The sequence below is a fragment of the Cylas formicarius genome, unplaced genomic scaffold (assembly GCF_029955315.1).
Source record: "Cylas formicarius isolate icCylForm1 unplaced genomic scaffold, icCylForm1.1 PGA_scaffold_4__25_contigs__length_36172078, whole genome shotgun sequence".
In the NCBI taxonomy this organism is placed as follows: Eukaryota; Metazoa; Arthropoda; class Insecta; order Coleoptera; family Brentidae; genus Cylas; species Cylas formicarius.
Genome location: NW_026844334.1, coordinates 26,759,936 through 26,787,126, shown reverse-complemented (window position 1 = coordinate 26,787,126; position 27,191 = coordinate 26,759,936). Strand labels below are relative to the sequence as shown.

Sequence of the window (27,191 nt, the reverse complement as noted above, 5' to 3'; positions counted from 1 at the left end):
GGCGCAATTTTATATATGTTATATAAAGGGTAATTTTTCCACTTCTGCTTTCATAGGCAACTGCAATACTATTTATAAATTTTCTAAATTCCTCCTCTTTGTATGCCGTTTCAACACCAAAAAACCAAACAATCTTTACCTATACCTTTCACCAATATGGCTATCAATCCTCCAAGGAAACGCTCAGGTCCCTTTAGCTACGCCACCCTCAAATAGTATATAAGCAGGTACAGAGTAGAATGCGAGCCAGTTTCAATTAAGTTCTGAAGAAGAACAGAACAGAAGAGCACGAAACGTCAGCAAGTTCGATTTATCAACAACTAACGCAGGAGGAATGAACAAGATTTGTAAATGTTTATAAATGACACTGAACTCCGGTTATAATACTGCTTTAAAACGGGATAGATTTTTCAACATATAAAGAAATTTTCGTATAGCAACAGACGAGTAAGATAAAAATATTTATTTGTCTTTAAACTGTGTGATTATTACTATTCGATTAATCGACAATTCCAGTATAAAGAAAATCAAACCCGACAGGGTACCTCTAAAGCGCAATTTATTTGGCGCACCCAAACCACACAAACTTCACTTAAAACTCCGGCTATAATTCAAACGAAACTGCCCAACTTAATAAACCAAACCGGTTGTAAAACCACATACTTCCCGCAGAATAGGCTCATTAACATGAAATATAACTACATTTCAAGTGTAGCCTTTTCGAAATTCCTTAATGCTAAAAGAAATAACAATAAATGTAAATTTCGACTGGGAATATTATCAGGAAAGTCCCGCGTTTCCTGCGCTCCGGCACCGCGAAAGAAATTGAAGAAAAGTAAGCAAAAGTATTTTCATACATTTAAAACGGCGATTAAATCTCGGCAGTAGAAAATTTTAAAAGTTGGCAACAAACCGGTTCTCCCGCTTCCTATTTTCGTATCCGTCATATTGCAATGGCTTAATAATTCGCCTATCTGGAGGTCTCAGTCATACTCCCGGTGTTTTATTATAGTTCTTAGAAGTTAGGACGAGATTTTTTGTGATGATTTACTACTGTCACTTTTCGCAAATCAAGCCCGTTTAAAGATAAAATGGAATATGCGTTTTAGTTTCTAGTCGTTTGAATGTGGATTTGAAGTTTGCCGTGCCCAAACTTTTCGCGACAAATCAAAATGTGACTGCGTGCCGTTTTAAATTTTTGTATTAACAACACCCGAGCTTCTTTGTTTATAGAACTAATGAATTTTACGATTATTTTTTCACTCATCTGATACTGTATGTATGCAACTTTTGTTCTACAGAATTGTAGGCCATTTGGTAAAATGCAAGATGTTGCAAAAACATAATTCATAATAAGAATGTTATTAAGAGATGTGAAACGCATGAATATAACATTAGGCATAAAAAACTGTACCACCTACCGTTTCCAAGATTGCATGTTGAACAGCAAAATCCAAAGTATGTGGATATTAAATGATTAAATAAATTGTTTGAAATAAATAGCCACTCTACGGCAAACATATTTTTTTTTTAAATATTAAAATCTTTTTTACGAAATTAAAACTACTATTCATGGAAAGAATTCTTTAAAGATGAAAATACAAAATAGTGGTTTGATCTTCAATATATACATGTCTTAATTTGTCTTTTTATTATTTTATTATTTATTATTTTATACATAATATTACTTACTCCTCTAGCCACATTCGTGCAGGTTGTAACTTGTTTAATTCCATAGGGTTGAAAATGAAGCATACAATAAAACGAATAAGATTAGAAAATATTTAATTTTCTAGTACATCTTCTAGTACCTAGATTTAAAACACTTATCGAAAATTATTTTTCACAATTCCCCTTATACTTCGGCACGTTGCAAGTGTTTACCATAACTATAACAAAAAAAGATGGTAACACATGAAACACAGGGATTTATAATTATTCAATGCACAGTCTCTAGTTTAAATGATTAGGGATTATATCACACACATTAAAAAAAATATCACTAATATTTTAATGTCACATTTTTCATTTGTCGCTTTTTCAGTATCAAATACCCCTATCGCTGTTGCTGTTGACTCGTCGATTGTTTACAATCTATCGTTTCATCGTCTTGATGTAGAAGTCGTGATGATTGTGCCCTCCGTGAGTGACATTTGCAGATGTGCATGACATGGCATGAGGGTGCTTTAAGGGAGAACCTCCAATTTTCAAATTTATGTGTCAGTTCAGTTTCAACTTGAAAGTAGATTCAGTTCAATGCTTCAAAAGAAAATCTGAGACGTGATAGAGACGTATAGACATTTACAAATATACGAAATAAACCACAATATAAATTTGACCTGTCAGAATTTATTGACTTTTAGGTTAAGTAACATGCCCGGATGACTCCTCTGCTGCAAGTAGTGTAAATCAAAACTACTGTAAAGCAATGGCGCCGCAACAGCGATAATCTCAACATAAAGTAACCTAATATTGTCTTCTATTTAAAAATATTATCAGCGTGGACAATGGTAAAAGCAAAAATTGCAGAAGGAGGAACGTTACCAAGTATAATTGCTTATCGGAAACACATTTGGAAACATTGATGGATTTGAGAAAAATTTGTTACTTATTAACAAAATTGTCTGTCTCAATTGTCGGTGAGGCGTGGGCCGAGTAGGCGAGTGAAACTCAATTTCCGAACAAATACTTTATTCAAAACCAAGAGGGAGGAGGGCCTGAGACTCAAAAACAGTAGCCTTCGCTCAGGCATCAAATATTACCCTTGCCGCAGAGCTCTCGACATTACATGCTTTAAAATTCCAATTAAATAAAAACTATCCGTGGAACTAGGGGCGTTGGGCGCGTAGGTACTTATCTGTGAACCGTCTGATCGGGGCCAAGTGGCTTTACTCTCTCTACAACTATTTTTCTGCTGCAATCATATATCAGTGGGCGCGATCTGTGACCGCGACCGTGCGTGGACGTAATCCGAGGATAGTGAGTAGGAAGCCCCAGGAGTGAAATGGTTAAAACAATCCTTGATGTGATTCAACGAGCAGTGCAAATAGTATACGGGAAGTCAAATTAAAAAGGAAAAAAAAGAAGAAGGCCTTAAAGAGAATAAACGAAAAATTACTACGGGTCGACAGCGCGAAATAGTAAGTGGATATGGCTTACCGTCGATGTAAGGTGGCCTTATAGGTTGAGCGTTATCCTTGAAAACCTCTCTCCGCTAAATCCGACCAAGTCGGGGGTACAAACGACCACGTCTGTTTACCCACTTATTCCGGAGATCAGAGTTATCAGTATCCTTCTAAATCCGCAATATGCGTGAGCTTTAAGCGACTCCTTACAAAAACAGCCTGGACAAGGGAAAACTTACAGGAAGCATGCTGCTTACCGGCGGGAAAAAGAACACCAGAACCGCCAAAGAAAAGAAAAGGGACCAGAGGACGATCGCCGCTACCACCATAACAACGCTATGCCACAGACAACAGCTAGTAACTCGCTGGTGAATGCTTTAATTTTGCCAGGGAAATATAACGTTATTCGCAACCAATTGAGTTATTGCAGGTCTGTGACCACCACCCGTTCCGCGCATAGGGTACGCAGTACTATGCATCAGCTGTTTTCGTTTACTTCAAAACAAAGAATAAATTTCCAAACAAGCACCAAAACGAAGAATATGCGGCTTTTAAACGGAGTTTTAGAACCGGGAGAGTTTACAACCCTCGGCGCGCCCACCGTCCGTTACTAGTTGGTCGTAATTCGAGCCATTTCAGGTATTAGCAGCGCTACAAAAATTATTTATGCTACACACATACAAGGCAAGATATCATATCCTATATTTTAAAAAACCAAGCAGCCTTCAGGTACCACGACAAAAATTGTTATTATCTGCTCAAGGCTTGTAGCATTTAAAGATTCATTTTAGATTGGGCCGCACTTTATAACATGGAATTTGACTGAGCGTAGCGGTTGTCACAGTTTAGTAAGCCCCATCGATCTATAAACTACCTCCCCCAAGGGTAAAAATGAAAAGAGAAATGGCATACGAACAAAAACAAAAAGAAAATCGTAACAACACCTCCCCTTCCCAAAAAAAGTTTCGAAGAAACTTTGTAGGAATAACGAGGAGTACTATAACAAAACAAAACAAAAAAAAAGAGGAAAAGAAAGAAGAAGAAAACTAAAATTAATCTTGCACTTCCGGCGGATGAGCTTTAATATCTTTGGCGTTTCACACTCCGACTGATCGGCCAAATCGGTCAACCAACTCATACGACCATGGGGACACAATCCTCGAAATGGTAAAAGGTCCTTCAAAGAAAAATGGTATTTACGCTTCCAAACCTTCTGATGCAAGGTAAATTTTTCGTCACGCCTGCGCAAATTGTACCGCTGGCAAGACTTTAGGTATGCCGCTCGTAAGCGATTGCGTACGTCCTCGAAAAGGGATTCAGATCTAGCTACTGGATCGAAGTCAACAGGATATGGGCAATTCGGCTGACTGCTGCAAGTCCTAGGTACGCGGACTTCTCTGCCAAAATTAACAAAATTCGGGGTTAGACCCGTGACATCATGGGTGGCTGATCTGATGGCGTACCCAATCTTAGCGAGGAAGCGGTCCCACTTCTTGTGTTGTTCGCCAATATAACTCGCAAGCATTGTTTTTAACACCCGGTGAACCCTTTCTACTGGATTTGCCTGAGGATGATAATTAGCTGTGGACTGAATGTCAATATTATACTGCTTTAAGGTGTCCCGGAAAGTTTTGCTCCTGAACTGTGGTCCATTATCGGCAATTATTTTATCAGGTGCGCCATTAACCATAGCGATTCTTGGCTCTCTTATAAACTATGTTATGTTGTATTTTCCAAAGAGGGTACTTAGCGGGGCACTGCCGCACTCTTCGGAGCATCAAGTTGTACTAGCGGTCACCAATCGGTTCGAATGACGAAGTTCGGTCGAGATTTTCGCACACGGAGTCGATAACGGGCACGGATCGTGATAAAGCATCCGGAACAATGTGGTCCTTACCTTTACGATGGACTATCTCGAAGTCATATTGTTGTAGACGTACTGCCCATGTGGCAATTCGGCAAACGGGATCCTTAATTGAGTTCAACCACTTCAAGCTATAATGGTCAGTAATAACAGTGAACTTGGATCCCTCTATATACGGACGAAGCTTTTCCACCGCCAAGAAAACTGCTAGACACTCCTTTTCTGTCGTACTAAACTTCCGCTCGCCTTTTGTGAGTGATCTGCTCAAGTAGCAAATGACTCGCTCTTCGTTGTCCTGCGTTTGCCAAAGGACGGCGCCTAATCCATAATCGGATGCATCGCATTGAATGGTGAACGGAATACTGAAATCCGGACATGTCAGTACTGGTGCTGTAATTAGTTGCTCCTTGAGGACTCGGAAGGCTACCTCGCAATCCTCATTCCAAACAAATGGGGTGTTCTTACAGGTTAGGGTCTTCAGGGGCATTATAATGGATGAAAAATTTGGGACGAATCGAGGGTACCAGGATGTCAAACCCACAAACCGTCGGACGTCCGTGACATTACGTGGTATCGGTATTTTAAGAATCGCTTCTATTTTTTCGGGATCGACAAGTAAACCTGAAGAATTCACCACATATCCAAGATACTTTAGTTCAGCTCTGCAGAAAACACATTTTTCACGGTTGAGAGTAAGTCCAGTCTTTATGATGCGGGAAATGACCTCAGCTAGTACTTCTAAATGTTTCTCGAACGTTGGTGTGCATACTATAACGTCGTCTAAGTGTACGAACACATACGCTTCCATATCAACACGAACAACCCTGTCTATCAGACGCTGCCATACTGCTGGCGCATTGGAAAGGCCGAATGGCATGCGCTTGAAAGCAAATAAACCCCTCGATGGAACTGTGAATGCGGTGAGAGGTCTAGACTCCGGGGCCATCGGTATTTGCCAGAAGGCGGACTTTATGTCTAATGTACACAAATAACGAGCGTCACGAAGCTTGTCAAGAGTGGAGCTAACAAACGGAAGAGGGTACGCGTCCTTCATAGTGACTCTGTTGAGCGCCAGGTAATCCACACAAAATTTCCACTCTCCGGACCTTTTCTTGATCATCACTATCGGCGAAGACCACGGGGAGTCTGAGGGCTCAATGATGTCGTCCGCAAGCATTTCATCCAATTCCGCGTTAACTTGCGGGTGGCGATAAAGGGTAGTGCTTTTGCTTAATCGGTGGGGAATCGGTCTTTATCGTCAGCTCAACTAGGTTCGTACATCCAAGTTTCTTATCCATTTTATCGAATGCCCTGTCCAATACACAATTCAATTCATGCCTTTGCTCCGCCGTTAAAGAGTCCACAGACTGAATGGCAACGATCTCTCCCTCGTAACGCGCATTCTCTCTGAACTTCCACTCGCCAGAAAACATGTCGGGTATGATGCCCATCTTTGACCAAAAGTCAATTCCTAAAATTAATGTATGAGGGATATCAGGCATAACGAGTACTTCCAAAACTGTTATACTTCCGCGTAACCTGAAAGGTAAGATAACTGAACCAAGGCTCCGGCAAGACTGTCCATTCGCCACCGTACATTCAGCACGCGTACGGGTGTTTAATCGGCACAATCCCTCCAACATCCTCCATCCATCCGCGCCCAGAATAGTTCGTGAAGAACCACTGTCCAGCAGACCTAGTAGCACCTTACCGTAAATATCTACTTCGAGGTAAGGGCGCGTGTCACCCTTGGCATGAGCGAAGATAAAGTCTAGAATAGCACGCGATTTAGTGGCCATAGATGACATAGCTAGCGGCTCGGGCGTTTGGCATACCGCCCCCCCGCTCTCACGTTTTTTGAACACGTGGGACAGTTTTTTACATACGCGTCAGCTTTCCCACATTTATAGCAAAACCGACGCCGTGGCTTACTGCATTGTCTGAAACGATGACCCTTCACGCCGCAGTTCCAACAATTAGGTTGGTTTACTTGATTTGCCGACGCTATCTCCACCACATCTACACTATCTCGTGCCTCGCGTCTCTCCGTAACTGCGGAAATTAAATTCCCAATCGGTCTGTGATATCCCAACTCGGGCTCCAGCAAATGTCGGGCATTGGTAGGAGGTGGGACAAATCTCTGCACGCGGGCTTCGGTTTCTTCAACCAAGCGACTTAGTCTAAGCAGCTCCTGAGTGGATGTTATATCGTAAATGGACAGTCGAGTTTGGATATAGGGTAGTAAATTTCTTCTAATGATCTGCAGCCTTGTCTGCTCCGACGGTATCAGGCACGGCAATTTCCTAAAAAGATTCTCCATTGCCACTATATAGGTAGAAACGCGCTCCTTGCTACCCTGCGTACGCCGACGTATTTCATCCCATAGAGCGAACTCATAGTCAGGAGGCTGGAACATTTCTTTCAATTGTCGAATTAAATCGTCCCATCCTGTAAAGTAGCGAGTTCGGTGCATCTGGAGATCAAATGCAGATGCATTTGATCTCCAGAAGATTCCGAAAACTGTTGAGATGGTCTAGTTCCATATCGGTCTTCCGCACGGACTAGTTCGTCACCCTTCTCTTCTTGTTGCGGCGCGACAAGAGCGGGCACCCTCTGTGAAGAGAGAAGATCAGTCCTCGATGAAGTAATAGAAATATGTTCCTGTTGGCCTCCCAAATCCACTAGATCGTATGAAACTGCGGCATTTCTCATGTGCTGATGGTGTATCGCACTCTGGATTTCCCTCGCAGATAGCGTCCAGAAGAGAGTCTCTATATCCGCCCTGCTGCCGAGGTGAACAATTGTATCCCTCGTATTTGAGGTTGTTTCCCAATAATCTGGGCACACGTCTCTTCCAATTCCGCTTTTACGTCGCGGTCTCCACCAAGGTCAGCGCAGGCGATTCGATCCAAACGCAGACTTATATGTAGAAGTCGGGTACAGATTCGTCTAAACTCGTTTTCGCGATTTTCCAGATCAAAGTTATCCACATCGGTCGCTAAAGTATGCAGTTTCGTTCGGCATATATCCAATTCAGAAGTCACATCCTCAGTAAGAGTTGCTGGGATTGGCGCTTGGCCTAAGCGTTCTAAGCGAAATGCGTCTCTGAGCACAGCTCTCTTTTGGGCAACTGTGCCTGTAGTAGGTAACCCTCGTACACACAACTCGTACGACAGCTCGTCATTAAGTAAGCGGTTAACATCCATTTCAATTTAGGTGAGTCGGAAATGGTACCAAAAAAAAAACAGAAGCGAAATTATCACTAGCGTCCACTAATCGGTATCCTACCGATCACAGAGGAAAAAAAAAACAAACAAAATGAAGTAGACAAACCACCCGCACAAACACGGTCACCGTAACTAGTGAAGTCCTTGCTCGAACCCACATGAAGCGCAATTGCAAAAAAAAGGAGCTAGAGCCAGAGTGGAGAGGATTTTCAGTTACACTAACTCTCGAAAAGGAAAACAAAATATGTTCAAATAAATTTTTAAGCAAATAGGATAGGATAGCCTGCTGCTTGTATGTTGGATTATAGGTGCTAATAAAGGAAACGCAGTTTAAAACCGTTACAGCAATTTTAATGTAAAGCAACAACTAATCCCACCAGCTTTAATACCAGACTCGGTTCACAACAAAGTCTCACCCCCACTCAAAACCACAGGAAAGAGAGTAACCTCGCCCAGCCCCACGTTGAACGCCAAATTGTTACTTATTAACAAAATTTACGAGTAGCTGCTCGGCTGTCTCAATTGTCGGTGAGGCGTGGGCCGAGTAGGCGAGTGAAACTCAATTTCCGAACAAATACTTTATTCAAAACCAAGAGGGAGGAGGGCCTGAGACTCAAAAACAGTAGCCTTCGCTCAGGCATCAAATATTACGCTTGCCGCAGAGCTCTCAACATTACATACTTTAAAATTCCAATTAAATAAAAACTTTCCGTGGAACTAGGGGCGTTGGGCGGGTAGGTACTAGTCTGTGAACCGTCTGATCGGGGCCAAGTGGCTTTACTCTCTCTACAACTATTTGTCTGCTGCAACCATATACAATTTGTTCCACCAGGCTCAAGCTCCAGTGGGCGCGATCTGTGGCCGCGACCGTGCGTGGACGTAAACCGAGGATAGTGAGTAGGAAGCCCCAGGAGTGAAGTGGTTAAAACAATCCTTGATGTGATCCAACGAGCAGTGCAAATATTATACGGGGAGTCAAATTAAAAAGGAAAAAAAAAGAAGACCTTAAAGAGAATAAACGAAAAATTACTACGGGTCGACAGCGCGAAATAGTAAGTGGATATGGCTTACCGTCGATGTGAGATGGCCTTATAGGTTGAGCGTTATCCTTGAAAACCTCTCTCCGCTAAATCCTACCAAGTAGGGGGTACAAACGACCGCGTCTGTTTACCCACTTATTCCGGAGATCAGAGTTATCAGTATCCTTCTAAATCCGCAATATGCGTGAGCTTTAAGCGACTCCTTACAAAAACAGCCTGGACAAGGGAAAACTTACAGGAAGCATGCTGCTTACCGGCGGGAAAAAGAACACCAGAACCGCCAAAGAAAAGAAAAGGGACCAGAGGACGATCGCCGCTACCACCATAACAACGCTATGCCACAGACAACAGCTAGTAACTCGCTGGTGAATGCTTTAATTTTGCCAGGGAAATATAACGTTATTCGCAACCAATTGAGTTATTGCAGGTCTGTGACCACCACCCGTTCCGCGCATAGGGTACGCAGTACTATGCATCAGCTGTTTTCGTTTACTTCAAAACAAAGAATAAATTTCCAAACAAGCACCGAAACGAAGGAAATGCGGCTTTTAAATGGAGTTTTAGAAACCGGGAGAGTTTACAATCCTCGGCGCGCCCACCGTCCGTTACTAGTTGGTCGTAATTCGAGCCATTTCAGGTATTAGCAGCGCTACAAAAATTATTTATGCTACACACATACAAGGCAAGATATCATATCCTATATTTTAACAAACCAAGCAGCCTTCAGGTACCACGACAAAAATTGTTATTATCTGCTCAAAGCTTGTAGAATTTAAAGATTCATTTTAGATTGGGCCGGAACCTATCAAAATGATGCACTTTATAACATGGAATTTGACTGAGCGTAGCGGTTGTCACAGTTTAATAAGCCCCATCGATCTATAACCTACCTCCCCCAAGGGTAAAAACGAAAAGAGAAATGGCATACGAACAAAAACAAAAAGAAAATCGTAATAAATTATGCAATTAACGACTTTCACAGACATTAATAAGATAAACCGCGACTTCAATAGTTTCATTGACATTTCCAGTAAGCATGATGTCAACGAAAAGTTTGATAATAATTCTTACCTTAAAAAATCACATCAGTTGACTTTAAACCAACGATTTGAATCGCAGCTCTTGGTTTTAACTAAAAAATTATAACTCTTCTAAGGTTTATTTGAGAAACGTACTCGCAACTCAGATATTAATACAATTCCCAAGCATAATTTAGCCCAATTGAAGCGCTGCTTTAGCTATACAGAGATGAAAGCTTTTGGATCCCTCCTCCGTCAGTTCTTGATGAATCGAACTTGTTGAAGTTTCGCTGATCCTTCTGTTGGCTTCTTTAGGACTTTACGGAAACGGAAAACTTGAGCTACGAATGCTTATAATAAACTCCCCCTCCAAGTTAGCTATTTTTTTCTGCCCCAGTAAGTTTTCGTTATTTATGCGCTATTTATGTTCTTTTTTGGCATGCCTTCTCTATACGAAGTGAATATCTGGGACTGGTTGTTTGAATGATATTGGATATCACAGACAGTTAACATATCGCTGACCACAGATCGTTCACACTTTGGCCATACGAAGTTTTCTCTGCTTAAATGATCCGTTTCAGTATCTTAAGATTTATTGAACGAGAACTACATCACAGAAAATCCGATATAAATCGCACCAGTTCATATTGTTGAATTATGGTAAAATGCTACGAACTGTCCAGATCGACACTGGATGAGACGTTATACATATTGTGGCGCTAGTAGTTCAAAGCTAAATTATCTCATAAAAAGTCGGAATCGTGATGACCTCGTTATTGATTAATAGCATAATAAAAAAATAGTTAGAAGCGCAGTTTCAACAGTCGATATTTGAACAGAAATATATTATTTTAATTACTTAAAAATAAATAATTGTTGAGTTAATCCATTCGTAGTTTAGTAGTAGGTTAGGAGAACATTAACGATTCTAATTTAAAGAAACATGTAATAGCGAATATAATAAACTCTCAATTAATAGATAACAACAAACACAAAGGAACTTCTCAAATGTCACTAGTAAAAACTATCAAAAACAAAGCTTGTGAAAATAACATACTATTTACACGTGCAGATAAAGGGAAGACAGTCATATCTATCGATCTCCCAGAATATATTTCAAAAACCAACAATTTTCTTAAACCAGAACTTTTCCAATGTATCAAACACGATCCTACCGAGTTATATCAAAGACAAATCAAGGAAGTAATTACTAACTCCATACTATTTAGTGACAAAGACAAATATTTTTTAACAATTATGAATCCACAACCGCTGAAATTATATTCTTTAGTTAAATTACATAAACAAGATTTTTCCATTAGACCAGTCGTGTCTTATGTAACAGCTCCAGCAGTTAAGCTCTCTACAAAATTAGTAAATATTTTAAAGTTACACACAGATTTTAAACAAAAATTTGCAATAAAAAATTCTTTTGAATTAATCAACAAAATTAAAGAGATCAAAATCCCTTCTAACGCAACACTACTCTCTTTTGATGTACAAAACTTATTACTCAGTATTCCACCTATGGATGCGATACATTTAGTAGATTTCACCCTAACTCGGAAGCAGGTTAACTCATTGGTGAAACAAGATTTATTAGATTGCTTAATAGTATCTTTAAACCAAAATTATTTTGAATTTAATGGACAGATTTATATCTCTAAAGAAGGTTTGATTATGGGAAACCCACTTAGTCCTTTGTTACCCGAGATTTTTATGGATAATTTGGAAAATATCATACTAGAACATCCTTTAAGTAAAAGTTTTTTATGGTGGTATAGATATGTGGATGATGTCTTTGCTTGCTTTGTTGGAACGGACAGACAATTGAATTCTTTTTTAAATTACATTAACTCCATATATATTCGTATAAAATTCACTATCGAGAGTGATTATCCTGTTCAATCTATCTATCTATTAATTTTTTAGACTTAACTAGTGCAAAACAAATTAGATTTTTCAATATATCATAAACCTTCATACATTACAGCTCAAATCACCCTTATACACACAAAATGGCTGCATTTAACTCTTTTATACAAAGACTTCTTAATACGCCACTCTCAACAGAAAATTACAACAAAGAACTTAATATCATTAAACAAATTGCACTGAACAATGGCTACAATCCGTCCATTATAGATAAAATAATAAACAAAAAACAAATACAGACAACAGTAAACTCTATCCGAAACCTAATACAGAACACGAACAATTTAAAACAATTACATACATAGGAGAACCTAGTGAAAAAGTTTCAAAACATTTGTCAAAATGTGGTTTAAAAATAGCTTTCAGAACTAACAACAAAATAGGAAAATATTTAAAAAACAATAAATCGAAATGTCCAAAATCCCAAAAATCATGTGTCTACAGGTTGAAATGTGGATCTTGTCCTAAAATTTATATTGGACAAACAGGTAGATCCTTCAAGAAACGCATTAACGAACATATAAGATGCGTTTAAAAACAATAATCTAGATTCTAATTATGCTACACAGAAAAACACATTTTTGACGACAATTTTGATATATTACATACAGCCATAAAAAGTAGAAAATTAAATTTATTAGAAGCTATGGAGATTAACAAAATGAGACATTCAAATGTATTGCTTAACGATCAATTAGATTTAAATACCTCTCCTTTATTGAACTTAAATTCTCGCAACAACATTAATTAAGGTTTTATGGTCACTTTTCGGTATATATAGTAGCAGGTAGTTTGTAAATATTACATTTGATAAGGACACGGTGTTGTCGAAACAATTGGCATGTCAAAATATATAATTTCGTGAAAATCTGAACTTTTAGTTCTTATTTATTTTGAAGTAGTAGGTTAGGAGCTGTAAAAGGGAAAGTATCAATTGTTTTTAATAAAACTGACAATGATAATAATAAATAAATAAAATGAATAGCGTCTTACACTAATTTCACTTAACTATTATGCAACAACAGTATCTTAGAAATATGTAAACCCTAATATTTTTTTACAAAAACATTTTTGACCATATACTTTGCTAAGTCACGTTTCTAGCAAAACGTTACTTGAAATACATAATAAAGGTGAACAAATCATTTACTGACCGATGTTGGTCTCGAAAAATAGCTACTGGCCGTAACAGAGTATAGAAATAAATTCCAATCAGTTTTATCAAATGTATCTCCGTGTTAAATCCAAATTTGAAACACATGCGTCCAATGTATAAAGACGAATGAATAGCTACGATATATTTTAACGCGGACCGGGGTCATTTATATTCCCGCGTTGCGCACAAATTTATAATATCAATAAATAATGACCGGGCAAAAACAGAAATTGATTCCGAAAGGCCGGCAGACGGTCGAGGCTCGCGATATTTTACAATTTTATTATAAAAGCAGTCACCGGAACAAGAACAAACGACTTTGGATCTGGGTAAATTTCTGGAACACCATTTTTACGGATTAAGATTTAGACGCTACCGGGATCGAAGTGAGTGAAATTTTAAAACCTTCGGGAAGACGCTACCGCGATAGCTCAGGTGATAGACGTATTAAATTTTGCTTAAAATTAAGGAATGGAATTATCTGGGTACCAGTTTTGCGACGGAAAGTTTACATATCAAAGCTGTGAGAGATAGATTTTTTATTTGACTAAATTACAATACATAGTATGTTTACAGCACGTCTAATTACAAAAGAAAAAATATACTTTTTATAAAACTTTTGGATTCCTCCTGCTTCGGTTTATGTTGACTCTAACTAACTAACATTTAGCCAATCATCAGAGCTCACATTTTTCCATCCATGATTGGATAAAATCTACAATACTAATAGGTATAACAAAGTAGTACTTAACATATAAAAACTAACAGGAATAAAAATGAAAAAAAAAAAGGAAGATACCGAACACAACCAAACAGTGGCCACCATCAAAAATCTGGTAATCAAGTAATATCTTTCATCTTCTTTTTGTATTCCTCTACAGAGTAAAAATAGTGTTCCAAAAAAAAATTATTTTGGTATTAGAATATTGAAATAGCAAGTTTGTGACTTAATTTGGAATTAGGTTGTATAAACTTAGGTCAAAGAGAATTTTTCTGGCTTTTAGTGTATTTAAAGTTCCTAGTTTGAAGCAAATTTGAGGAGGAAGTGGTGTATCTATGATTACCTGAGTCAACTGATAACATATTTTTTAAGTTATAAATTTCTATTATCCTGTGATACATGTATACCGATGGCAGTGGCATAACCCCAAGATTCTGAAACAGCGGTTGACAATGGTCTCCATATCCTACGTTGCATATAATCCTGATAGCTCTTTTTTGAATACGAAAAATTTGTACGGAATCTATTGAGCTTCCCCACAGTATAACAGCATATAAGAAAATTTAATGAAAAATAGCATAGCTCGAGACTAAATAATCATTTCCGAAAAAATTTTCAATCGTCGTAACAAAAAGTTGACACTGAAGAGGCGCTTTACTAAATAAGCAATATCTAAGAGATAAGAACAACTTCGCAGATCTTAGTTCCGAAATATTTACATTTGTTGAAAACATTTAAGAGTGAGTTTTACCCTTATTCAATTTTAGGCGATTGGCTGTAAACCACTTATTGGCATGTTCTTTCGCCAAATGTGTTCGATCTTTTAAACGTAGAGTCATCTGAAAAAATTAATAGCATCCACAGACATTTTATTGTTGTGAAATTACAGTTTTTATATTAAAATTGAATGACTGACACAGTCAAAGGCCTTGCAGATGTCACGCCCTCCTCAAAGCCCTCAACTATGCCAGCGATTATACGTAATAGTGGTGGAACGCCCCTTTCTAAAGTCAAACTGGTTTGGATTTATCAAATTATGTGATTCAAAATAATAAGATAATTGAAAATACACCTACCTGAAATACCTATTTATTATGTCAGTTAATGTAGCATTCTTTAATAATCCTACTGTTTAAACAATAAAAGTGTAAAGCTTTTGAATTATTCAAGCTCAAGTGAAGAAACCAGGGAAAAATTTGATTGCGCATTTCGATTTAATCAAGTTATGCATCCACTCAGATAAATTGTAATTACAAGTCGTCGTCCCATTTACGAGACATTTTCCGAATTATGGTTTGCAAACTCACGTTTTAAAACTGTTTGTTTACACTTCTGTCTTTATTTAAAATTATATCTCAAAGACGATAATCAAGTTCACGATGGAGCAATAAATCAACGGACATTTTTAGACGTTCTAGTCAAACGAAGCAATAAGTAAATCAGCAGTCAGTCATCATCACATCAGTACATAGAAAACCTCACATTGCAATAGTATTCTTTCCCACAAAATTGAAAAAAGCTTTCCATATTAAAAAACGGTAAAAAAAGACGATGTAAAGAACTACCGCCCAATTATGATTTTCTGCAATTTCGGTAAGCTTTTTGAAATCTTTGTTTATAATCATATTCAAAAGACAAATTATAGTCGAACAGCATGGGGCTGTTTTTTTAATCTAATATGTTTCACTGAATATATTCGCGAATCAAACGACCAGCGGGTGCAGGTTGATCCTACTAATATACTACCGATTTGAGTAAGGCCTTCAACAAAATAAACTATACAATCTTGGATTGGCGAGAAGGTAGCAGTATGCTCTCTGGTTAAATCCTATTTCACAGATATCAATATGCCGATGCGCACGGTTGTTCTTCCAGGATGGTTTCGATTCCTTCCGGTGTCCTCCAGGGTAGCCTTTGGACCTTTACTTTTAAATATTTACATCAACAAAGCGCAAAACTGTTTCATTATCTGCGAAGTGTTTCAGACTTGGTTTTCTCCACAGGTTACTTCACAGTTTGATAAACAGTCCAGAACTCTATCAACAGTTAGTTTTTACATTCCATAGACACGATCTCCCCATGTAGATAAACAAACTCAGGTCACAATGCGTCTTTAGTCAGAATGGTTAGACTTAACTATAACAATAGCTATATTTACCTTGTTTTAAAGTGCAAATGAAAATAATTTTTCAATATTTTTTTTCCTTTTTCGTTTTTTGCATGAACAATTTTTTTCATCCCATTTTGGGTTAGTTTAATTTAGGAATAGGGCCAAACGAGAAGCATATTGTGGAAAGGACTATGCAGCACAATACAACGTTATCAAGAAGAATTCAAATATATTGAAAAAAAAACTGGTCAACAACGTTTACTTGAAATACCTCATTCAAAAGTTCCAGGCAGCTATGGAGAAGAAAAGACAACCAGCTGAGCAAGAAGAGAGAGAGAAAAATACTCAGCAAAAGATGACTATCGCAAGACCTTGAGCGCATCGCCCGCCAATACATGATTAAATCCGTCCTCCTTGCGTAGTTACAGAGATAAAACCTCCAAGCAGAGACAAAGCAAAAAATGTAAACCTGTAGACCTATCCAAAATCGAATTAAGGAACACAGGAATATTATACACCGAGACGAAACAACAAAGCACAGCACACAGAATCGGGATCAACAATAGTTCATCGCGAGTAACGCGAGTACGAGAAAATTGAAGAATGTAGTTTTGATCTAGTGAAACAAAGCGACCTTCAGCATTCCATCAGTTGGGTCAACAGCCTATGAATACCAGTAGTTACAGATAACTAAGACTATCAACAAAGACCTCACACACCAGCAACCAGCGCAGAAAGATAACTCGTAGGAAAATTTAAACTCGTGTTTTAAGAATTTTCTCATTATTTCTTTGATATTCTTTTGAATTTTTTGAATTTCTTAAATCTCTGTTGCTGTCCCCCAAATGATTCCGTCCATCTACTAGCTTCTAATAATGCCTTCTAAAATTAATTTAAGTAGAGTCGCCCCAGTTCCAAGGAAGAGAAGCGGGTTATAGATGAAGATGTGAAGCAGGACTTAACTGTACTAACACCAAAAAATATACATGCGCAAAGAAGAAATGAAAAAGCATAGCGTGACATATACAAAGAAATGAGGTGGAAAAAAAATTTCCCATAATCTTCCATGGAAAGTAGAGAAGCTGAAAACATGCAGATAATGATAAATTTGATCGTACCCTAGGTTAACCTTCAAGTGCGATCCCTTCATGATTTTAAAAAGAGATGGACAGTGGTATTCGGGTAATTGGTATTCTGCTGGCAGCTTGCAGTAACACATCGCAACAGCGTAACATTTCTTGTCCCTCTCGATGGTTCCAATAGAGGTTTAGGTACAATAAAATTGATCGTTACCTCTATTTGATTTGAATTGAAACGGATAAGAGGCCTATACATAAAAAGCCTTTTGAAGGTTCGTTATTGACCTCGCAAGTTGATTATATTGATACTTTACAAGTTTTTGATATAACTTAAATTAAATAGCCAATGAAGGTTTCCTCTAGTGTTTTCATTTTATTATGAGAGCTCTAATCGTTGTCCATGTGTTTGAAGTTTATATTTCACAACCAAAGCTTCTATCTTAATCTACATTAATTCGCCTGTAAAGTATCAATAATTTGTTAATATCAACTCCACTTTAACAGTTGTTGAATGGGTACAAAATCTACTTTTAGAATCCCAGCGAGAGGGATATCATTTAACTATTTTATTATATTTTTGTCAAACCATAAAACAAAAGAATAGAGAACACAACCATAAGGATTTGTGAATGATTGAATATTAGTGATCAACTTCTCTTTTCCATTCAATTTTTTTTTCTATTCGTGTAATATAGAATTTAATGTTATTCAATTAATATTGCAATTTTGGCAAAGTTACGGCAAATATTAAAACCAGAAAAACATAATCCGTCATAAAATTATGACTCGGTTCGCATTAAGACGACGCCATTAAAATAGCCATCAAAGGGGAACCGGGGGGCGAAAAGGTGGGTTAATGTTTGGGTCATAAACCAACGTCTGGCGTCTAAGCTTAGGCGTCGCATTACGTCGCGGCGACAACCGTCTAAACGCCTTTGTTCGCTTCCATTGTGTTTATATTTGTATTTCGTGTAACGACAATTGCCTAATCCATGCGCCTTTTTTAACTGTTACTATTGGCAATGATTTTGTGTGTGTGTCGCACTTATTTGCCGTAATTATTTATTTCTCGAATGGTTGTCTAATTCAAGAGGTGTTTCTCTCAAGTTAAAGCTAATATTAGCAATTGTTGGTATACAGCAGCATTTCACTAACCAAAAATTGAACCTGTAATTAACCAAAAAAATAAAATTATAATATATTATGGACGCCTTTAAGTGTTAACACAGATTATGTTGTAGAATGGATAACCTGATGACTTTGCTAAATTGACAATTATCATTCTTATCAATTTAACGGAACAACGAACAAGAATAACAAAGTTGAAAACTGTTTACATACACACTACTATATTTTGCAGGCTCCGGCTTCTCTTTTCTACTAACTGACTTCGTACGCGTACGAGTCTTGGGACAGACAGGCATTCGGATAGCTCATCAAAATAATTGATGTTTTTATTACGAAAATTCCGTTTGAAAAATAGAATTGTGTATTGGCTACCAACTTAACTATACCAAATTCGTCTATAGTGTTTAAAACTGCGTCAAAATTAAAGCTTTAAGCAAACTAGTTTATGTTTTTAAACGGGAAGCAGCTCAAGTAGAAAGAAAACAGAATATGATATAAAATAATAATGTAAAACTCCAGCAAAATGTGCTCTAGAAGTGGGTGTTTGTTTATTAAAATTAGTAAAACTAATTTGTACTACCCTGCACATAACTCAACCGTATTTTGAAAGTTAAATTACAATTTTATCATGAGTTATTCTGCATATATTTGTTACGTACTAAGGACTAACCAAAATAAGAAATTTTCTTGCAACTTTGTGAAGCCCTGCGTAAACAAAACATTGGAAACTATTTAAACCTTGATGCCAAACAAAAAAATAAGTTAAAATCAATATTGAGAAACACTCAGTATAAACAGAAGTTATTTCAGTGCTGATAACCATTTCATTCAAGAAAGGCGGTTTACCATTCCTGTAAGTGAACTTCTCTAACATTTTTGTGAGACACTGACTGGGGAGGTAAGCGTCTCTTATTTTTATCTATCCCCGAGTTCCGTTCGTTTTCCAACCGTCTAGTATGCAGTGAGCCCAGAATTATATATATTCCGCTCAATCATTTACACATTTCCAAAGCTAGAACTTTTATCATATGGAACATTCCTTTTCTTTGGAGGCCCCATTCCATCATTCCCAGGAGCCTAACTCGAACAGCGCTTCTTTTTGAGCGTAAGCCCCAGTTATTGCGATCGTTTCTGCAACATTTCAGTGGCCACTGATATTTTTAGGTACCCTTCAGAGGCTTCCATTTAAATACAGATGGTCCGTTGTGTTATCTGTCGAGTAGTTTGACTCTTGGACCATTTAAGTCTCATGAACCTTGCTGGATGTCAAGCTCTAACCGCAGTGCAAAGTATAAATATATATAAATAAAAATATTTTTGCCATACCGCTATATTATGCACGTGTATTTAAACTTTAGCACAGTTTTTTTCCCAGAACTTGATACTCCCTGGGGGCAAACCCCAGAGCTAAGGGTGTACAACCAAATTCCTTCTATTTGGAATACATGGAATATATTTTCAAAAGAGTTGATAGATAGTAAATCTTACAATATTATGATATGCACTAAAAAAAAACAAGTCGCTGTTGTTATGCAACAGTCTAGTTTTTGGAGAGCCGAAAAATTCTAAAACACTAGGTAATTACATTTCATTCTTTGCGGCTCTCTTTATTTTTAACTGTTATTTAACTCACGTTTAAAGTGCCTCAATCGCACAGAAATGTTAATGGCAAGGCAGCTAATAATTATCTGCAAGCTTTTTGAGATTTTTTGGGCAATACGATAATATATTTTCGAGCATAACATCCGAACATTTCTTTCTTTCTATAAAGAAAATTTTAAATAGGAGAACTATAGCACGGAATTTTTACTCCCAAAACTTTTACCTCGCAGTGAGAAGCGGCTCAGGCTTTGAAAATTGCACGCAATAATTTGCTACTTGAAAACTTCCCGAGTTTTTCAAACGTATCAATTTTTCCTTAGCCAATACATATTTTATAACGTATAAAAAGAAAAAACTTTATTTTCACCAAATTCTGTCTAAATTATTCATTTTCAACTGTTTCTTCTCGCAAAAGCGTTGAGGATAAATCGAATAAAGGTTTAGGTAGGGGTCGGAAAAACTTTAGATTCTGTATTTCTTTGATATTCATTTTATTTAATGAAGCACCACTTCGAAGGAATGTAAGCACCAAAGCATACTTCAGTCCAACAATGTGTTTAGGTGAATGCATGACGGATGCTCACCATTGTTAATGAATATTTTGAAAAAAGTCTTTGCGTTCATTTTTTTGCGTATATAATTGCTTTCCTTAATGGATTTAAAATCTTTTGTGGTAATATCACATCAACAAATTGGACTGCTGAATCTCTTCATTTTGTACAAAAATAGCACAAAAATAATAGAGGCTATCATCCCCAGGAAGAGGGTGTTTTAAGGGTGTCTAAAAGATTTCTATATTTTAGATTTTGAGTATCGCCTGATTTCGCTTGTTTTATAAAACCTAACCTTAGTAAAAAGGAAGTCCTTAGAAAATGAATATGTCGGTCATATTTTGTAAGTAATTATATTATTTGGTCTGGCTAGCTAGAAAAATAAAGTTTTGCGTCTGTGAAAATTTTATAATCGGTTGGTAAATTTTATATAAATCCATTTTCCATCCAAAACGTTTCTCGTTTTTATTACACAAACGATTACTACAAGTTAAAGACGATTATAAGGTGTAAAGATAATATGTTACATCTTTCAAAATTGTTAAATTAATCATGATGTCTAAGAAACTATCCGGATTTTGTATAGTGTTTTCTTTAAAATTAGGAACCTAGGTCATGTGAGGTTCTTCTTCGATACCCTGTATAAATAGCTACAAAACAATGTCTCCATAACGAAGTATGCAGACACCAATTTTTTGATACCAAGTTTCCACATTTTTAAAAATAAATTAACTTTACCCGATAATCTGAACTTTCTGAATCTACTTCATACAGAGAAACAGAAACAAATTAGTGCTTTATACCAACGAATTTTTTTCTTGGGAAAAACATATTAACTCGATATGTCTAAAGCTTGAAACTGTGGGATATCTTATTTAATACTATCATGATACAGTAGTAAAGAATCCTAAAATCTTATATCATGCTAACTGTGAATCAGCCATAATTGCTATAATCGTCTGTGGCAGTAGCGCTGAAGTACAAAAAGTGATTTATATCCCAAAAAAGCACTGTAAGAAAATTAATGAGATTAGAATAGTTTGAGTCGTTTGAGTTTGAGTTGAGTGTATGTGCTATATATTTATGAATATTTAATGTTTGTGTATAAAAATAGGGAACAATTTCAAGAGCCAAATAATCACTTGTATAATAGAATACTTGAAATCTTTTAAAACCACAGCATCGATTAACCTGCCTCCCTGAATCATTCAAATACCTATATTAGTTTAGTAAGTATTTGAAAAAGGAGGATGAAAAAACTGCTTATTGAAATGAACGATACGCAGTGATAGAGTTTCTGATGCGAGACTTATAATCTTACAAAACAGTTATTTTTTTTGTTATTTCAATTTATGTATTGCTTACTTTTGTGAGTAGCTGTCATTTGAAATAAAGAAGTATTATTATAGCAACTATACCTATTGCAACTCCGTATATGCACTTATATAATTATTAGCCCTTGGTTACTGCTTCAATTGTTTATTATTCTTGTTATGAAAATGTCTAACTAAAGATTCAACAATAAATTTAACTTAATTGAAATATTATCAAAGTGATGTATTGATTTTAATTCAAGAGAGTCAAAAAAGAGATCCTTTTTTTTAATACCCTTTTATGAAACGGATGTGGGAGATCGCGTATGAGAATTTTACATATTAACCTCCTTAATTTAATTCTCTAAGGGCTGAAAAATTGATTTATTTCACGAAAAATATTTTAACATCACACCATTTTGAACAATATATCCTAAATTGATATCGGCCGTGCAGAAAATACACAAGTATTAGTTTCCTATATAGCGTGTATCCCAGAATGAGGTTTATATTCGATCACGTACGCCGGTTATATCCTAGATTTCAAACGGCTTTAGGGTGTCCGTATAAGGACGACGCTACATCAATGCATTTAATTGCACGTATCGGAATTCTAGTTCCATATAAATAGTTTCCCGATTTTGCCGTATCAAGATCAGGTCCTCATTTATATAGAAACTATGATTATTGCGTCAGATTCTGCTATTCAACTATTGTAAGTTTTTCGTTCTGCCTTCTGCAAGATAAGTTCTGTAAAGAGAAAATAAAATTTTTGGGGTCTTGGCGTGAATAATTTTTTATTTAAATTAATTTAATTTATTCATTTATTTAAAAATCATAGTATTTGCTAATCGGGCGCCGATTTTGAGGAAGATATTGCAAATATAAATAATATACATAATTAAAAAAGCTAATGAAAATATTTTGGCACCTTGCAGTACTAATGACAAATAATTTTTTTTTGTTTCAGGTGAGTTACTACCAGGTTGTTAAATACTGGATGTAAGTAGGGTTTCTTTAATTTACAGTAATGCATAATTTAATGTATATGTCCGCGCTTTTATATTGCGACTACTGCTTTATCTCTTGAAGAAAAATATACCTTAGATCAAAAGTTTATCATAAAATCTACACCACACTCCAAGGAACACTAAAATATAATTCAATAATAATTTATTTTACACTACTTACATATTATTGTTTGGCTATTCTAAACAATCTCTAATTTAGACTATTAATATATTTCTAGAATGATAGATCTTGAATGTCTGAAATAAAATGTTTCGACTACTAGAAATCAACCTCCAAAGAAAAATTGAACAAAGAGTTAGATTACAATAATGTCTGTCACGCCCAAAATATGACATTGCTGCGCAGCGAGGGATATGTTTCACAAATATCTCTTTAATTTAGCAATTGTGAAAAATGTTATGTAAACGTGAATATCAAATAAGGCAAGAAAAGGAATAGAAGTATTTTACAATATTTGTACAATGTTTTAAACTCATAGAGCAACATATGCAAAAATGCTGCAGTGTTCCAGTCAATTTAAAAACTGCTGATCTCAGTACAGACACATTACATTTAACAAGAGAATTCCCGATATTCTCTAAGTAATTCTCTGATTACAAAAAAATAATAAATGTGCTTTAGCTGGACTCCAAGTGGTCCGAGTTCTCAACAACAGTAAAATGGGCAACGTTATAATTTGGTTTTTATGGGTTAATTTGGGTTTATTGTCCCACTTGAGGTAAAATTTAGGGGAATTGAGATGAAAATATTCGTTATTATTATATCCGACGGAATTTGTCAAACTAAGTTCAAACATCCGCTTAATCGTTCATTACGCTTACTGCTAAGAGACTATAAGCAACCGCTAATTATCGTTTTATATTTATTACCTTGCGAAGTAGAAGCAGTAAAACGGAATTAAATATATACAACGTTCTATCTGTTGGATCTGCTTTACTACTATCGTTGAAATCTTTCTAAATACACTGACCAGACAGGTAAGTTGTTGATACCTAAAGAACGTCTTCCCACTCTTTAGGCAATATTTTATAATGTGGAGGTGATAAAAGTGGTTCAGGTGTCAATGCATTTGTTTCATAAACTAAAAGATCTGGAAGTAAAGGGCTAATGTCGTTTTTTGAGTTTGGGTAGAGGAAAAGCAAAATTTAATGGGATGGAAATTTGATGCATCATGGTAAAATGAAAAACAAATTTGGAAATATAATGTTGTACGAACGTTTAAAAAATTGTCAATACTAATTCTAATTAAAGAAATTGAAATGTGGCACTGGTATTCATCTGGGTTCAGCTATTATCTAATCGGGTGTTTTTTGGGCCAAATGTATTTGGTCACTGAAAAGGGACTGTCCATTACCCGGAAATCATTACTATACTTTACCAGTCAAGTCCATTGATCGAACTGGAATGGTTCCGGATCGTAATAGAGTTTGTCTTCTAGCATTTTGCTATTTTGTGGACAATTATGTTAGTTTTTAAATTGTTAAATGCTTTTGTTGGTACATGGGTAATGGGTAATGGTAATGTATACATATCCGGAAAAAGAAAATTCCTTTCCTTGGGTCAGTAAAGCTGTTGCGTATTATATAAACTGCTTTCCTGATACGCGTTAGTGTAATTCACTATTACTGAATTAAAGCTCTTATTGTACAATTCAATGATAGATAAATCGATAGATAATTATTTTTTTGGTTAAATTTGCCGTATCGCCTTAAGAATTGACAGAATCCCAAGAGATTTTGTTTTGTAGTATTTTTTCGTAAAATTTTATTTCAAAAGTTAAATATGTGCATTATATATATATATATATATATATATATATATATATATATATATATATATATATATATATATATATATATATATATATATATATATATATATATATATATATATATATATATGATGACACTTGTTGAACTCCGACTGGAATCCTGCATCCGACTGGAATCCTGCAGACGTTTCGCCAAAATCTCACTTGGCATCTTCAATGCTCCCGCTCCGAAAACACTTCGAACACTCAGTGAGTGTATTGAAGATGCCAAGTGAGATTTTGGCGAAACGTCTGCAGGATTCCAGTCGGAGTTCAACGAGCGAACGGATGATATCCCGGAATGTAGTGTCATCACATTTTTCCATCCGTGAATCAATACGTGAGAATATATATATATATATATATATATATATATATATATATATATATATATATATATATATATATATATATATATATATATATATATATATATATATATATATATATATATATATATATATATATATATATATACATGTATTGTTCTTTATAGCCCAGTCGAACATCGAATAGATAGATATCTTTAGGTGACAATTTTTATACCACTGCTGCTTCAGGCGTCGCAAATGATATCAACCTGATTTTAAACAGGGTATCTGATCGCAGATTACTGGACGCTCTACGGGTTGCATCGAATTCCGCCGTCATAGTAATTTCGCCCCGAAAAGTTACGTTCTCGGCTATGTAATACGGCGTTCCATAAAAGCAATATTTATTATTCCAGTGGCTTCCCGCTTGACAAGCGGCCTACAAAACGAAAAGACAGCCCCTGGATATTTTGTCTGGAACATTTCCAAATTGTATGTTGCACTATCGAAACGATTTAACGGAATATAGCTTTGGAGATGTTTTAAAATGCATCGCGCATAAATATTAAAGTTACGGAAAATTGAATTGAAATTTGCGAGAGGGATAAATTAGGTTACCAGGAGATAGTCTCTCAGATATTGCCCGACGGTGTTGTGTTGTGTTTTCGGCTTGGTTCCATTGCACCATCTGCTTTTTTGGTATCTATAACAAAAATCACTTATTTTTGAATGCTTATGTATACTGACGCTGCTAACTAATTATTTGACTATGTCACCGTGGAATTAGTAGAAAATTTAAAAGAAAGTATAAATATAAAAGGAACATACTGCTTTTTATCTCTCTTCTTATTTCAATAAGCTTTCCCATATAGCCTCTTGATCCCAATAAAGCCATTACTGGTAAGGATGTCCCGCATTTTTTCTACCTTCTCGGCGGTTTTCGTCTCTAAAATATTTAATCCTATGTAATTTTGCACCATTCAAGTTTTCGCAAAGAGCCACTTTCAGACGTCAGTTTCGTTAGAAACTTTTAGCGTACCGTTTCCGGCAGTTTAGTGACGTGGTCTGTCCCAAAGTGATGTTCCTAACATGGATCTTACAGCTTTCATTTGGTCTGTGTGCATCATTTACATGGTCTGTATGGTGTCAGATCTTGTCACTCAGTTTTAGATGCAGTATTGTTGTTGTTCGCTATCATATCACTTAGCTTCTTGATTGAAAGACCGCATTATCCGCATAGCACACTATATGAAAATGGGTTTCTCCAATTTAATACCCATAGCCTCATATTTTAGGCAGCTTTTCTATAATCTTATATATCTTATCCTTTGATGCCATCCGGAAAACATATTCGGGTGAATTCCTTAGTCCAAAAACCAAAGAAACGGCGATCGATTTCGAAACGAATTCTGACAAACTCGTTTTGATCCTGTGCATCTTTAAAGAGTGCATGGCATCAAGGTGTCTCGAATGTGTCAAAGGTATGCCTTATGCCTCCCTCTCTTTCTATTTTGCCCTCCAAAATCAGGTAGCATGCACTATTTCTATTTTACTTATCATCTTCGCATTTACCACATGGGTGAATTGCAAAAAATGTGATAATGCAGTTGTTATTTTCCTAAAAAAACTGCAATCGACTTTGCTCGAAAACTTCCATATGATATTCAAGTCGTTCCGCGTTTCTACAGTGAATTCTGTATTATCGTGTATTAAAAACTACATTCAATTTGCAAGATATTGGGATTGGGCAGATTCACGTGACAATATATTAGTAGAAGAGTTCGGCAAGCATTTTGACGTAGTACTGACGTCGTCACAGGCGACCCAACGTCGGCAGGCGATGTGATATGGCGTTCTTAATTAACCAATCTTATACCTAAATGTAGCGAAAGTTGACTGCTGACCAGTATCAAAAATGTTTTTACCAAGATGTTTCCTGAATGGTATTTATTTTTCAATCAAGGTCCTGAGTGAAATGTCCTGGCTACGGAAATTTTACTAATAAACTTTTTCAGGGTAGGAAGCACAAATGATGGGCTTTAAAAAACAATTTAAAAAATTTTTTTTTTATAAACATCTTACTTTTTGGATCAATTTCAATTCAAGTGGAAGAAACTGGGATAGAACATAACCGTAAAATCTCAAAAAAGTTATTCCAAATGATTATA

General features: G+C 36.2%; 2 protein-coding genes across 4 annotated transcripts in view; one reads left to right on the top strand and one right to left on the bottom strand.

Moving 5' to 3' along the window:
- LOC132701343 (CUGBP Elav-like family member 4) overlaps nt 1-27,191 on the top strand; it is a 977,281-nt gene that overhangs the window by 337,359 nt on the left and 612,731 nt on the right. The window lies entirely within an intron of this gene.
- Nucleotides 6,183-6,797, bottom strand: LOC132701138 (uncharacterized). The gene is made up of 2 exons (XM_060668844.1): nt 6,518-6,797; nt 6,183-6,460 (listed from the first exon to the last, which is right to left on the bottom strand). Exons 1-2 carry the CDS (start codon nt 6,795-6,797, stop codon nt 6,183-6,185), a joined length of 558 nt encoding a protein of 185 aa, XP_060524827.1.

Coding starts and splice junctions, on each gene's coding strand:
- LOC132701138 (XM_060668844.1), bottom strand. CDS start 6,797: ATGTCATCTATGGCCACTAAATCGCGTGCTATTCTAGACTTTATCTTC. Junction 6,461..6,517: donor ACCTTTCAGGTTACGCGGAA/GTATAACAGTTT, acceptor CATTAATTTTAG/GAATTGACTTTTGGTCAAAG.